This window comes from Meleagris gallopavo, chromosome 1, assembly GCF_000146605.3.
Source record: "Meleagris gallopavo isolate NT-WF06-2002-E0010 breed Aviagen turkey brand Nicholas breeding stock chromosome 1, Turkey_5.1, whole genome shotgun sequence".
Taxonomy (NCBI): Eukaryota; Metazoa; Chordata; class Aves; order Galliformes; family Phasianidae; genus Meleagris; species Meleagris gallopavo.
This window is the reverse complement of record NC_015011.2, coordinates 111,545,605-111,561,598: the sequence shown is the minus strand read 5'-3', so window position 1 is coordinate 111,561,598 and position 15,994 is coordinate 111,545,605. Positions and strand designations below refer to the sequence as shown.

The following is a 15,994-nucleotide window of genomic DNA, read 5'->3' as shown; positions in this document are numbered from 1 at the left end:
AGCCAAGTCTTTTTTGAACTGAATAATGTCAACTCAGAAGTTTTTAAGGAAAAAAAAACAAAGCTCCAACCTATTCCTACAAAACAATACTTTTCAAAGGAAAAAGCCTCACATTTTTTAATAAACACTTATCTGTACTGCAAGTGGAAAGTAATCCTAGGCCGAATTATACTTGTGTCACTCACACCATCCACATTAACTTCCACTTTTTAGATATCAGCAAATCGAGCTCGGAAAAATGGTTACATAAGACCTGTTTGTTGGATATAGAAACATCAAACTGGATTTAAGGTGCAATGGGTTTATATATGGAAAGCTGCTCTGGTATCAACACTCCAATCTGATACTACCTGACAATATATATATATATTTATATAAACATATATATTTGCTGACTCAAATATAAAACCAGAGTTTATAGCGTCAGATGAATGTATTATTTAAGATTACTGACATTTAAGATACATATTGTAATTGTATAGTATACCTGTGGTTGGCTGTATAGAAAATGCAGTTCCTTTTTGTGCAGTTATAGGTTTCCAAGTAAATTCAGCAGAACAGTTTCCAGGATTGCATACTCTGACTGTTGTTCTAAATTCTGTCTCTGCCAGGTAGCCAGGAATTGGGTTTAAAATCAGTTCTCTTGCAGATAGATGAAGTTCAACAGGCACTACGTTTGCAATAACCAGCACATGCCCAGCATGTTTGTTGTTTATCGTGTAAGTGAAAGATCTGTAGCATAAAAAAATACGTATACATTTCTGAATAGTTTTTCTGTATTTATTATGTTGTAGTCAAAGTAAAATTTATATGAAGTGTAATCATTAAGAAGATAATTATGAAGCAAATGAGCATGAACACAGTTAAAACTGATAAGAAAAAGTTACCTGTAATTGATCTGCGTGTAACTTAAACCATCTGATTGGTGAAGATCATCCCAAAGAATTATCAACTTCATACTGCTCTTTCACAACAGCACTAGTAATCTGAGAGTCCCACCTTGATACTAAAAATCTAGTAAACGATTTGTCTATTTATTTAGCCAGAAAGAAGTGCGTGACATGAGCACAGATGCAAAGAGGTAAGACTATGATAGAAGGAGCACAGTATTTTCACAAAGTTTCTCACAACAAATAAACTAAAATAGCAAAGTCTAAACTCTTTTTCCCTGATAATCTGTGGCACTATGGCTACACAAGCCTGTAAAATTTTTCAACATAAATCTGCATAAGTTATTGATACTACTACAAATGTACATTCACAATTTTATAATACTTACACCAAGTTTAAACTAGTCACTGTTTTTTTCTTCCTACTAATACAAACTTAAGTCATAAATCAAGACAAATATAAGAAGCCTTACTTTTTAAACATTCCACAAAATTTTGCCTCAAATTCTACTGGAATAGAGGTCTTCGTAAGAGGAGGCACCACCTGACACAATGGACTCAACACTTCCAATTCATCAATTTCAATCTCAATTTGTATCCATATATGAACTAACAAGTTATTGATGATATGCAGTTTTCTGACAGTTGTAGAGCACACACAAACATCACCAAAGTTCATGGTAGAAGGACCTGGAATATATTAGAAATATCTTCAACATTAAATTTACCACTAAAACATTCTCATCAAAACAATTTAGTCTTCCACATTGCAGCATTAGTCAGTAGCAGAACAAATTAACACTTAAAACTTGGAAGTATGTTTTTTCCTTAATTAACCAGATATTTAAGTTGTTAGACAAGCAACAATTCAAAATAAAACTAAACTTTTTTATTTGGTCTTTGAGATGTGACAAGTTGCTTTTTACAATACACGTAATCCAGTGGTGACAAAGTGATCTCTACTGTATTTACTGCTATCACCACTCATCATGGTGGTCTGCAGACTTCAAGCCCTTTGCATTAATCAAATATTTTACAAAATCCCAAATATTTGTTTGTACTTATATATTTAATTTATTCTACTTTACCCCACATATATCAGTATATACAACTACAATACTCAAGTTCTGGCTTCATTGAAAATTCGAAAGACAACCCAAAAAGCAATGAAATTTTTCACTTCACAGCTAAATGATATCATCTGCCCCTGTGACCTTAAAACAGACCTGTTTTACTACGAAGTGGTGTTAATAGATGAGACCTTCATAGACTTTAGAAGGTGTTACTCTTCGCATCACAGAGCATTCAACTAGAATTACTTTGAAGGAAGATCCTGAAAAAGTTTTACTTTGAGGTATTACTCCTCAATGTTACCTTTAAGAAACATTCTGAGGACTCCAAGCACTCTTGCTGATACTACTGCTGGTCTACATACTGTGCATTAACTAGCCATAATAGCAGGCCTTGTATTATGCTGCATTCATTTGTCCATAATGAGCCATAGCAGGACTGACCTTTAAAGGAAGCTCTCCTTCCACACGTCCAACCTAATTCTATCTCTTTATTGTCTGTTGAGTACAAAGCTTTAGTTAAACACTACTGTAGGTTTCAAGCTACCACTGAACTAAGCTATTTTTTGTTAAAGGTGAAAAACTGTGGAAGCACTTTGTGTTACTACAAATAAGCATTTTTATAACCACTGTATGCATTTAGTGACAAGAATAAAAATCTTACCAACTAGTATTTGATGAAGCTGTTTGGGTGTCAAAGTTAGATTACAGTCATCCTTTTCTTGAGTAGAAGAAGGCACAGAATTAAGCCCACTCCAAATCTGGGATAAACATAGGACATCTTCTCAGAACAGGATAAAAATTCTTATTCTTTTTTAATATAGTAAATACATTATGCTTATATAACTACTCAAGCACTCAACTTACTTCCTTGATTGAAGCACTTGCTGCCAATTTTTGACTAGTTAGTAGGCAATTCTCATCTGAAGAAAGCATTTTCAACTGTAGCTTCTCCTTGGGAAAATTTGCAACTGAGATCTTTGGTGACATAATCTCTTCTGCTGGTCTAAAATCCATGCTCACAGAATTATTATAAATATAAAACTGCCTAGAGAGGAGGGAGAAAAAAATTGTATGGAAACCTGTAAGTTTGAGTATTCTATGTTCTACTCATTAAAGTACCTCAGATTTATATTTCTTTTTTAAGATAACAAATAACACTAAGTGAGAATATTTCATTATAAAATGAATCTCAGATATAACAAACGTACTGAAAACTCTTTTATTATATTGTTTAGACAAGGACTACACTGTTGCATGGTTGCAGATATCACTTTGCTAAATGTGTTACAAGCACTATGGCTACAAGAACATACATATTATATCATGTCAAAAGTAAACCTTAGAGAACAATGAAGTTTTCAAATCAAACACTGAAAAGACAGCAAATGCCAACATTACAAAGGATCCTTTAACTGTGTATGCCTGTACTGGACCACTTACAGCCTAGTTTTCAGAGCAATTAACTTTTATTGCTCGAAGTTAAACTCAAATTACCTGTAACCAGAGGTTTTAAACTTTCAGAGATCTTAGGCAGGTGCTTCATATCAAGTACTTAGAAAATTATAACTAAGTTCAATAACAACTGTGAAATTTATCTGAAAACTGAAATATTCATTTCTGCTCTTGCTCCTCAAAAATACCTTAAATATGCCATGGCCACATCAGTTTACAGTCATATAAACAGCCCATGCACTATACAACAACAGTTCCTTTCAGGAAAATCATATACCCTGTGTCTGCATAAAAAAATAAAGATGCATTCACCTCCAGCATACCTTGTCTGAATCATAATGTAATCTCAATTTACACTGTTCTGTGCATATACAACAATAACCTTCTGCCCCTTAATTTTTAGTTTTGCAGACTTACCAGTCTTTAAGGTATAACTTCACCTTTTCTTTTCGAGGGGAAGCTTCACAGTATTTTTTTTCTTAAACGTACTTAAAAACATCAATACTGCCATGTCTGGCTTTCGTTCTGCAGTACACCAAGCAAATAACAAATTCTCACTTTATAAAATTTGTGTAAATTAAGACTAGGATGCCAATACGATCCTTTGATCTTATTTGCTACTTTACACAAATTAAGTTCTAACTCACATACTGAATACATCACTATAGGGGAGCTGCACATGCTGATTAAAAATGCATATATTTCTTACAAATAAAAAAGAAACCAACATGATCAATAAGATGTTTTTGCAATGATCTATAACCAACTCCTCCTAGAGTTCATAAAAGCCCAAAATATTTATTTATCCTTTAAATCAAGTCCTACCTGGTGGCACCTTTCTGTAAGCGATGCTGCCTTAAACTAGAAATGAAATCTGCATAGTATTCCTTATGTACTTCCTTTGACAGCAGTTCATAGTCAGTATAAGAAAATTCTGGATCTATATAATTATATCTCTCAGTCTTCGTAAAAATAGTCCTAAAAATTTAGAGAGAATTTTAGTTTCATTATTTGTATAAGATATTATTTGTATAAGTCTTGTTAGAACTAAAACACATTGATTTTGCTATATACATATATTTATATATTTTACTGCAAACATGTGGCTGATTATTAATATTTAACGTTGTAAAGGCAACCAAAATGAATAATTGAAACTGTAATAGCTGCATTTATAGTTTCACACACAGGAAGTCAAGTCAATAAATGTATTTGCAAGAGAATCAAGGTCCAGTACACTGCAATGAATTTTAAAGAACATAGTTTGAAAAAATAACTGTCATATGAGTAACCAATCTTGATCTACTATGCAATATGTATGTTTATTTTCAAATATTACTTTTGCTTAATTTGTTACCTGTACTTTTTATTTCGTTCACTAGGTCTAATGCTGGTTGAGCGGTCATTAGGAAAAGCTATAAGTGCATCCCCCTTACAATTCCTGTTTATTTGATGAGTATGAATTTGTGTTTTGGTTGATTTAAGTATTGCCATAGGTGCAATGTCAGTGCACAGTCCCGTGTCATCAGCTACAAACCGTCCAGTTGCATTGGTAATCATTGGTGTTATACCTTAAAATTCAAATAAAACATGTTACATATATTTGTAATTTTGAATCAGAATTCAAAATACCACATAAGAAAAATACTTTGTAATTTATAACAGTCCACTCAGCAACCCAACAGTTGTGTTCATCCATCCCATTGATCTTTCACTGGACAAGAGGACCATTCTAAGAGCCAACTACTTTCACCATAGTCAAATATATATACACACACAAACATATATATATTACAGATCAAACAACTTGTACTGCGTCCAGCTGGGGCACTATTTGCCATCCTCCAAACTATAGGATTGATTACAATCACTTCCACTGCACAGGCAGTTAACTTACAAGAACCTTCATTTCAGACCCTCCCTGGCTCCACCAAATACACAGACAAAAACAAAAACTCATCCACACAGACTGGGAGAAGGGAACAAGAAACTCCGATTAGCTCCCATATTTCAATAAAGCTTAAAAGCATAACCTCTTTATAAGTCTTCAAGTTGGATAAAAAAATAGGACTGATAGAATGAATGGAAGAAAACAGCAGTTAGAAAAGCTGACAGTTACCAAGGGCTTTGAATGTGAAAGAGTAATCAAGAAATAACAATAAGCTTAAACTCTGATGATTATTACTATTCAAAAAAACATTTTATGTATATGTATGTGTGTCACATGTGCACACATAAGTTATATTTATATATACATTGCTGGCTACAGCTGACATGGAAAAGACTGAGGTACTGAACTTTTTTTGCCTCAGTCTTCCTTGGCAAGTGCTCTAGCTGCACCATTCAAGTAATAAAAGGCAAAGGCAGGGACTGGGAGAATGAAGAATCAACTGCAGAAGACCACCTGAGAAACTTGAACGTGTATAAATATACATGGGGACCTAATGAGACACATCCAACTATCCTAAGGAAACTACTGGACTAAGTTGCTAAGTCACTATTCATCATACTTGAGAAATTGCTGCAGTCTGCTCAAGTCTCTGCTGCCTGGAATAGAGAAAACATGACCTGGGAAACTACAGGCCAGTCAGTCTCACCTCTATGCCCAGTAATATCACGGAGACTATGCTAATCCACATAGAAAAGAAGAGATGACAGCCAACATGGCTTCACTATTTAACATCTTTGTTAGCAATATGAACAGTGGAACAGAGTGCATTCTCGGCAAATCTACCAGTGACACCAAGTTGAGCAATACAATTGACAGAAAAGAAAGGCTCCCATCTGGAGCCTTCAACAGTCCCTCCAACAAGTTCAACAAGGTCAGGTGCAAGCTCCTACACCTGGTCCAGGGTAATTCTAAAAAGAAACACAGGCTGACCAGAGAACGGATTGAGAGCAGACCCAAGGGGGAGTTACGGAATCATAGAATCCTTAGAGTTGGAAAGGACTTCTGAAGGCCATCTAGTCCAACTCCTTTCAATGAACAGGAATACCACAGATAGATTAGATCGCTCAGGGACTGATACAGCCTCACCTTGAAAGTCTCCAGGTATAGGGCATCAACCACAACACTAGGCAACCTGTTCCAGTGCCTCACCACCCTCACTGTAAAAGATTTTTTTCTTATATCTATCCTAAATCTACCCTCTTTGTGCTTGACAAGATTTCCCCTTGTTCTATCACCACAGAACCTGCTAAAGAGTCCCCTTCTTTCCTGTAGCTCCTCTCTAGATACTTACAGGCCACTGTCAGACCACCTCACAGTCTTCTCAGCCTGTCCTCATAGGAGAGACATTCCATTCTGTGGCCCTTTTCTGGACACACTCCAGCAGATTCATGTTTCTCCTGTCCTGAGGACTCACATCTGGACGCAGTACTCCAGGTGAGGTCTCACCAGCACAGAGTAGAGGAACAGGATCACCTCCCTCAACCTGCTGGCCACGCTTCTTTGGGTGCGGCCCAGGATACAGTTGGTTTTCTGGGCTGCAAGGATACACTGCTGACTTATGTCCAACATCCCGTCTATCAGTATCCCCAGGTCTTTTTCAGCAGGACTGAGCTCAATCCTTTCATCCCCCAGATTTTACTGATAATGGGAGTTGCCCTGACCCAGGGGCAAGACCTTGCATTTGGATTTGTGGAACCTCATGATGTTCACCTGGGCCCACTGCTGAAGCCTGTCTAGGTCCCTCTGGGTGGCATCTCATCCCTCTAGTGCGTCGACCACATCCCACAGCTTGGTGTCACCAGCAAACTTGCTGAGGATGAACTCGATCCCATCAATATCATTGATGAAGATATTGAAGAGTACCAGCTCCAGCACAAAATCCCGGGGGACACCATTCATCAACAATCTCCATCCAAACATTGAGACATTGAACACCTCTCTCTAAACTTACAGAACTGCAGCCAGTTCTTCATCCACTGAACAGACCACCCATCAAATCTATATCTTTCCAATTTGGAGAGAAGGATGTTGTAGGGTATCATATCAAAGACCTTACTGAATTACAGATAACATCAGTGGCTCTTGTCATGTCTACTGATGCAGCGACACTATCCTAGAAGGCCACTAAGTTGATCCAGCTATGCTGGTTCTCCCATACCTCCTCCCCACCTTCCTTGTGTCTTAGCATAGTTTCCAGGAAGATCTGTTCCATGATCTATCTCAGCACAGAGGTGAGATGGACAGGTTGGTAGTTATCTCTTTTACCCTTTTTAAAAAAATGGGTGCAATGTTGCCTTTTTTCCAGTCAGCAGAAACGTCACTTGATTGCCGCAATATTTGGGATTCCAAATATCATTGAGAGTGACTTAGTGACTACAATCAGCCCAGGACTCTGGAATGCATCTCATCAGTACCCAGTGAAGAACGCTGGTTGTTGAGAAGTTCAACATGAGCCAGTAATGTATGTTCACAGCCCAGAAAGCCAAAAAAAAAAGAAAAAAGTAGCTAGCTAGCAGGCAAAAGGATATGATACTCTCCCTCTACTCAATTCCCAAGAGACATTGTAACACTGTAACTCAATAGAAAGTGCAATGACAATGACAGCAGAGTAGCACAGTTCTAGGCCACAAAGCAGGGTAAGACACTCAAACACAACAGCCGTGGGCACAGAAATAAAGGGAAAGAATCTGCTTAGCTTCAAAAGACCTTAGGTACACAGGGATCTCCAGCAAGATACCTTTGCCTCCACTGCCAACCCTTAAATGAGGTCTGAGAAGGGGTGGATCCTGGCTCCATCCCTTCCCATTACTCAGGTGCACTGCATGTGCCTGAGCTCCCCTGGGTTGGCCCTGCCTTCCCACTAGGTGCTCAATCACTGTTTCAAGCCATGACTTAGTATTTCCACTACAGCCATCTACTGCATTGATCTCTGGAATCCCCAGCATAAAACAGACATGGACCAGTTGGAGTAAGTCCAGAAGAGGCCGGATCACCGTTCCTATGAAGAAAAGCCGAGAGACAGGGCCTTTCAGTCTGCAGAAGAGAAGGCTCTGAGGGAATTTCATTGCAGTACTTAAAAAAGATAGAGACTTCTTATACAAGGAGACAACGATAGGAAAAGGGGAAACAGTTTTAGAAGTAATAAATAAATAAATAAATAGAGAGAGAGAGAGAGAGAGAGAGAGAGAGAGAGAGAGAGAGAGAGACTTAGATTAGATGTTAGGAGGAAATTCTTCACCCTGAGGGTGGAAAGGGAATAGAACAGGTTGCACAGATTAGCTGTGGGTGCCCCATCCCTGGAAACATTCAAGGGAAAGTTGGATGGGGCTTTGAGCAATCTGATCTAGAGGAAGATATCTCTACTCATGGAGAGCTGGAACTAGATGGTCATTAAGGTCCCTCCCAACTCAAGCTGTTCTGCCATGCAGACCATTCTACATATAAATACATAATCTAAAACTATTAAAAAATATGATGTTATAAACACATTTTTTATAAGGAGTTGAAATTTCAACCAAATAAAATGTGAATAATATACATATAAGCTAATTACTGGACATATTCTGAAAGATTTTTATGCCATCGTAACCTTTGCAGATTGGGAAGAATTACGGGACATAGGAAAGCTAGCAGGCTCTATAAACTGGCAAATTCATCTAGCAGTAGTAACATATAGACAATAAGGAATGCCCTGTTGTCCTTCTTACTTTGTCCTGTGCTTTACCTCTCTCAGAGCTGAAAACTAAAACACATTAGCACTGTGTAATGGCATCACTGCCAAAAACAGAATACTTCATTTACTGATGTGTAAAAGTTAAATAATCAAATGATGAAAAGTTATTCTTTAGTAGTGCACTTTGGTTAAAATACAAGTCATTTCCCTTGCACTATTTTATACGCTTCTGGTGGCTGAGCATTCTCTCAACTCCCAAAGAGAAATTATTTTTTAAAAACAAACTAAAAATAGTATTAAAAAAAATCTTCAAAAATGTAGTTTTTAAAATATTTTATCACTTATCACTTATGATTTTAGGAACTTACCGGGATTAATTCTGAATAAAATAGCTTTTGGTTTAGATTTGCACACACCAAAAAAGTTCAAATATATTTGGTGAATAGATTTTGTCTTTGGAAGTTGTAAATTCTTTTTCTCTAGTTGTCTACCAATTATGTCAATAACCTGCTTCACTTCAAATATTCCAATCTGATGTGGAGAAAATGAAAATATCAAATCCTGTAAAAGAAAAGTGGTTATGAGACATTACAAAGGAAAAATGTAAACTAAATATGTAATTCTGTTGAATTGATTCACTATTCTCTCTGTTTACTTATAAAGATGTGTTCAGCACTATGCTTTTGAAGTATGCCAGTGATTACACACATGCACACATACATACAACTACACTGTAAAACACCAGCAAAATCCTGCTAGTTCATTTTTGAGATAGATGAACTATTTTTTCATATCCCAAATGACAGGTTTGTTAAATTATAATTGCTTCCATATTCAAATTAAATTTAGCATAGCTTTTTATATTAAAGAAATACTACGTTACTCAAGTACTTGCAATAAACTGAAGGACATGAAAATAACCCTGCAAGGGCTTAGTCCTCTCAAGACAGTAAAATGCCAAAAACCCAGATCCAGGCAAAATGTAAGTAAAAGAATTTTGGAGGAGCTCCTCCAGAAAAGTAATGTGGCCCATAGCCCAGCTAAAATGCTTCTGCACCAATGCACGCAGCATGAGGAATAAGCAGGAGACAGAAATCACAGTGCAGTTAGAAAACTATGACCTAATTGCTACCATAGAAACATGGTGAGACAAATCACAGAACTACAATGCTATGATTGAGGGCTACAAGTTTTTTAAAATTGATAGGCAAGGTAGGAGGGGCAGGAGATTTTTCAGGCTCTTATTCTGGGTGAGAGAGGCAGGTTTAACCACCTGGATATCTGCTGGGAAAACAACACAGTGAGTGGCAAGAAGTCTAAAAGACTCCCAAAGTCTGTTGAGGATAACTTCTTGGTTTGGGTATTGGATGGACCAACCAGAGAAGAAACATTACTGAACCCGATGATCACCAGTTCAGAAAAGATTGTTAAAGAGGCTAAAATTGAAGGCAGCATGGGCTGTAGTGACCAGACCCTGCTTCAATTTGTGATCTCGAGGAACATGAGCCTGACTCAGGACTCTGAAATTTGGGAGACTGAACTTGAGGTTGTTTAAGGAATTACTGGATATGATCTGCTAGGAAACTGTCCTTAGGGACAGAGGAATGGAACAGAGCTGGCAGCTTTTTAAGGGCACCTTTCTGAGAGCACAAGACCTCTCCATCCCCCAGCACAAGAAATCAAGCAGAAGAGACAGAAAACTGGCATGGCTGAGCAAGGACATGCTGGTCAAACTGAGAGAAAAGAAGGAAGAGATAGAAAAGATAGGCAGTGGAAGCAGGGATGGGTGGCTTGAGAAGAATACAGTGATCCTGTCTGGACATGCAGAGATGGGATTAGGATGGCCAAGGAACAGATGGAAACAAACTTGTTGAGGGATGTAAAAACAATAAGATTTTATTTAAAAACATCGGTCAGAAAAGAAAGGCAAAGAAGAGCGTACCTCCTGCAACAAATAAGAAAGGAAAACTGACTTCAACAGGCATAGAGAAAGCTGAGGTACTCAATGACTTATTTGCCTAGGTTTTTGCTGGTAGTCAGGCTTCTCACACCTCTCATATTTCTGAAACTTGAGACAGGGGTCAGAGGAGCAAAATCCCTCCTCCTGTAAGAGTAGAGCAAGTCTGAGACAACCTCATGAGGCGGAATATGTATGAGTCTATGGCACCAGACAACATGCATCTGAGGGTCCTGAAAAAAAACAGCTGATGTAGCTGCCAAGCCATTCTCAATCGTATTGGAAAAGCCATGGCTGTCAGCTGAAGTCCCTGGTGACTAGAAAAAGGGAAATGTCATTCCCATTTTCAAGAAAGGGAGAAAAGAAGATCTAGCAAACTACAGACTGGTGATCCTCATATCTGTGCTTGTTCATGGTGCAAATCCTCCTGGAAGATATGTTAAGGTACATGTGAGATGAGGTGATCCAAGACAGCCAGGATGGGTTCACCAAGAGCAGATCATGCCTGACCAATTGGTGGTCTTCTACAATGGAGTGACAGCATCGGTGGCCAAAGGAAGGGCAACTGATGTCATCTACCTGGACTTGTGCAAGGCCTTTGACATGGTTCTGCACATCTTTATCTCTAAATAGGGTAGGTATGGATTTGAAGACTGGACTATTTGGCCCATAAAGAAATGGTTGGATGCTCATAGTCAGAGGGTTGTTGTCAATGTTTCTACATGCAGGTAGAGGCCAGTCACAAGCGGTGCTTCCTCATGGGTCTATCTTGGGACCAATGCTGTTCAATATCTTTATCAACAAATTAGACAGTGGGATCACGTCCACCCTCAGTAAGCTTGTTGCTGACACCAAGCTGAGTGGTGCAGTTTGTACAACAGAAGGAAGAGATAACATCCAGAGGGACCTGGAGACTTGAAAAGTGAGACCATGTGAACCCAATGAGGCTCAAAAAGGCCAAGTGCAAGGTGTTATATTTAGGTCGGGGCAATCCCAAATATATGCACAGACTGGGAGAAGAACACACTGAAAACAGCCCTGCCAAGAAGGACTTGGAGGTCCTGGAGGACAAAAAGATCAACAAGAGGCATTAGTGTGTGTGCTTGCAGCCTAGAAGGCCAACAGTATCCTGGGCTGCATCAAAAGAGGAGTGGCCAGCAGTGCAAGGAGATGACTGTTTCCCACTACTCTGATCTCGTGAAGCCCCATCTGATGTCCTATTTACAGGACTGGGGCCACCAGTAAAAAAAAAAAAGTGGAACTATTCAAGCAGATGCAGAGTGGGGCCACAAATTAATTTTATTTACACAGTAAAATGCCCACCTTATCATGGCCTTTCAAAACAAGAAGGGAGCTTTAAAACAGGAGGGGTACCAACATTTTGCATAGCCTGATTATGATCGGATAAGGAAGAATGGCTTTAAACTAAAAGAGGGGAAGTCTAGATTAACTGTTAGGAGGAAACTCTTTACTCAGAGGATGGTGAGACACTTGCACAGCTGCCTAGAGAAGCTATGGGTGCCCCATCCCTGGAGGAGTTCAACATCAGTTTGGATGGGACCCTGGGCAGCCTGAGCTGGTGGGTGGCAGCCCTGCCCATTGCAAGGGAGTGGGAACTGGATTATCTTTAAGGTCCCTTCCAACCTAAGCCCCTCTATGATTCTATTAAAATTTTCTTAAAAATATAATTATCTTCTACAAATTTAAAATATCACTTGCTAGTTCCTGGGGTACAGGAAAGACCATTAAGGAGAGGGAGGTGATTGTCTCTCTCTATTCAACTTTCATGAGGCCCCATCTGGAGTACTGCATCCAGGCCTGGGGCCCCCAGTACAGGAAGGAGCCCTTGGAGCAGGTCCAGGGGAGGGCCACTAAGATGATCAGAGGGCTGGAGTACCTCTCCTGTGAGGAAAGGTTGAGGGAACTGGGATTGTTTAGCTTGGAGAAGAGAAGGCTCTGGGGAGATCTCATTGTGGCCTTCCAGTACTCAAAGGGAGCATAAAAACAGGAGGGGGAACAGCTGTTTACGAGGGTGGATAGTGATAGGACAAGGGGGAATGGCTTTAAACTGAGATAGGGGAGGTTTAGGTTAGATATTAGGAGGAAGTTTTTCCACACAGAGGGTGGTGACATACTGGAACATGTTGCCCAAGGAGGTTGTGGATGCCCCATCCCTGGAGGCATTCAAGGCCAGGCTGGATGTGACTCTGGGCAGCCTGGTCGGGTGGTTGGTGACCCTGCACATAGCAGCAGGGTTGAAACTGGATTATTATTGTGGTCCTTTTCAACCCAGGCCATTCTATGATTCTATGTTTAAATTACATAAGGAGAAAAAAAAAAAGAATATGCATTTAGCTGATATTAAATATCATAGCTGCTGAAATTAAATTATTCTGTTTTACTTTAAAGAAACTCCACTACTGATCCATGTAAAATAACCTACGTATGTATATAATCTATCAGAAAGAGATAATTACCTTAGTAGAACTTTTTTTTATTTTTCCTTTTTCAGGAGAAATATTAAAGTGAGCAGTCTTGCGGAAACTGAATTTTACTGGAAGGGACTCAGATTCATTTTTTAGTGTGCACAAAACTTGTGTTTGTTCACCCAAGAAACAGTCCATAAACTTAATTACAGGTCCTCGATTAAAAGTTAACATGACAGGAACAGCAGAACCTCTCACAGCCAATTCTGTGCTATTAGGACGATTCTCTGTGTTAGAAATGCACACAAACAAAAAATAGTAATTAAACAACAACCACCACCGCCCATGCATTACCCCAGAAATGTATTAGCATACCAATAAGAACCATCATGCTGTGGCTGTAAAGGCAAAATAATACTACTAGACACTATGATTTATGAGGCAGTTTTCTATAAGATTTGAACATAGACATGTTTACTGATAATGGCTGCTAGAAAATAAATTGTTCTTTTATTAAGTTCAAATGAATATCATTTCATCCTCAAAATTCTAAATGTATAACCCATGTGATAGTGATTTACAAATGGATGTTGGTGTTTGTCTCCTCCCTCCCAAATTTTTACATTAAGTTTTAGCTGCTCACTACCAACAGATACGTACATCAATGCATAAATACACTCAGCTCTTTCTACTCACAACAGATTTTGGTGGTAAGGCATAAAAGCTTCCTATAACATTATTAAGTGGTAGAAGAAGAAATTTTTTTAAAAAAATCGAGATATACAATTTTATCATCCATATACAGTGACTATACACTTCCATAACATACTTGTACTTGGTATGGTACCATCACTGGGGGTCTGCAGATCTTTATTACCAGCAGCCTCAAATCTCAGAAACAATAGATAATCTTGTTTTGGTGGTGAATCATTCGCAACAAAGGCCCCTTTAAATTTCCTGTAAGAGTCATAAACTCTAATTACAAGATTAAAAAAAAAAAAAAGCTTAATTTTTATCATCTACTTCAGCTTCTTTGCTATTGATTACAGATTGAAAAAAATATTTTTATAGTTTCTGTAAAAAATTGAAAGGTAACAAATTTAACTGAGCAGTATCTGTATGCTTATGATGCTAGTTATTAGATATCTTTACCATTCACATTTCTACAATAGTTTTCTAAAGACTGCATGCATATAAACCACTTATAAGAGTTTCAGTAAGTGCTCATTCCATTTCCTGTTTGTCTTCCTTGTTTGAAGGAGAAATGTTCCATTATGCCCACTATTTTTTAATTACAAAGAAAGCTCTCCCAAGATGTTTCAGTCTCTTGGTGATGAAAGTGATGAAATATCTACTCTTTCATATTGCTGCACATATATGATAACTTTAGGAAATAAGTCTGATGTCCTGAAAAAGACATTTGACTCTTTCTCTTTGACAGAACTTTCTCAATCTTTAGAGACTCAACACATTTAATTGGAGCAGTAATTCATTCCCTTTGCAAAATCTACTAAGATTATTCTTATCTCAAAAGAAGTTTACTCAACTCCTGGTTCAAAGGCATCTTTTATGAACTACAAAACACCTCCAAAATAACTACTTAAGACTTAACTTTATAGAACCATGCAATCAGAATATCTCAAGTTGGAAGAGACCCAGCATTACTGAGTCCAGCTCCTGGCTCTAAAGAGGACCACCTAAAATTCAAAACCTGTGTGGGTGCATTGTACAAATGCTCTTAACTCCAGCACTTGGGGTCGTGCCCACTGCCCTGAGCAGCCAGTGCCAGTGTCCATCCATCATCCTTTGAAGAGTCTTCTCCTAACACACACTCTAATCCTCCCCTGACACAGCTCCATGCTGTTCTCTCGAGCCCTGTCACACCTGTGAGGAGCTGCAGCCGCCATCAGGCCTCCCCTCAGCTCCTCTGTTCTATGCTGAGCACACTGAGGGACCTCAGCTGTTCTTCATCTCTCTTCCCCTCTAGACCCTTCTCTATCTTTGAAGCCCCTCTTTTGATGCTAACTCATAGTTTCATGCCCTTGTTATACTGTGCTGGTCAAAACTGTGCACATGCTGAGGGCTCACCAGCACAGATCAGACTGGGACAATCCTTTCTCTTGCCCAGCTCACGGGAGGCCTGACATACCCTATAGTACAGTTGGCCCTATTTGCTTTCACAGGATATTACTGACTCTTATTCAACTTCTCATCAAGCAGAACCCCCAGATACCTTTCTGCAAGGCTGTTATCCAGACTCCCCTCCCCCAGTCTGGAAATACACCCAAGGATGCATCATCCCAAGTACATTTGTAATTAGGACACTCACTCACTTTGGACAAAAGCACAGTGTAACCATGGACTTTTGATAAGCTGGCAAGGTTCCCTGATCAGGAATGCACCAGATCAAGGTGGAAACATCTAAATCTCTTGTTTTGTTTATTAAGCTTAAATCTTGTAAAACAGCGTCTGCACTCTTCTGTAGATCTGTTCCCTAAAAGAAAAATCAAAACATGGATATGTCAACAACTCAGCTTGCTGTTTTATGTTCTCATATTCTTTTCTGGTGTGT

The 15,994-nt window shown here is 38.7% G+C and overlaps 1 protein-coding gene across 1 annotated transcript in view; it reads right to left on the bottom strand.

Moving 5' to 3' along the window:
- CFAP47 (cilia and flagella associated protein 47) overlaps window positions 1-15,994 on the bottom strand; it is a 252,655-nt gene that overhangs the window by 228,181 nt on the left and 8,480 nt on the right. Inside the window, 10 exon segments of the mRNA XM_031556783.1 lie at window positions 466-732; window positions 1,364-1,580; window positions 2,625-2,721; window positions 2,828-3,008; window positions 4,241-4,393; window positions 4,773-4,986; window positions 9,408-9,600; window positions 13,474-13,709; window positions 14,252-14,379; window positions 15,756-15,916. Of these exon segments, the coding sequence (XP_031412643.1) occupies window positions 466-732; window positions 1,364-1,580; window positions 2,625-2,721; window positions 2,828-3,008; window positions 4,241-4,393; window positions 4,773-4,986; window positions 9,408-9,600; window positions 13,474-13,709; window positions 14,252-14,379; window positions 15,756-15,916 (1,847 nt within the window).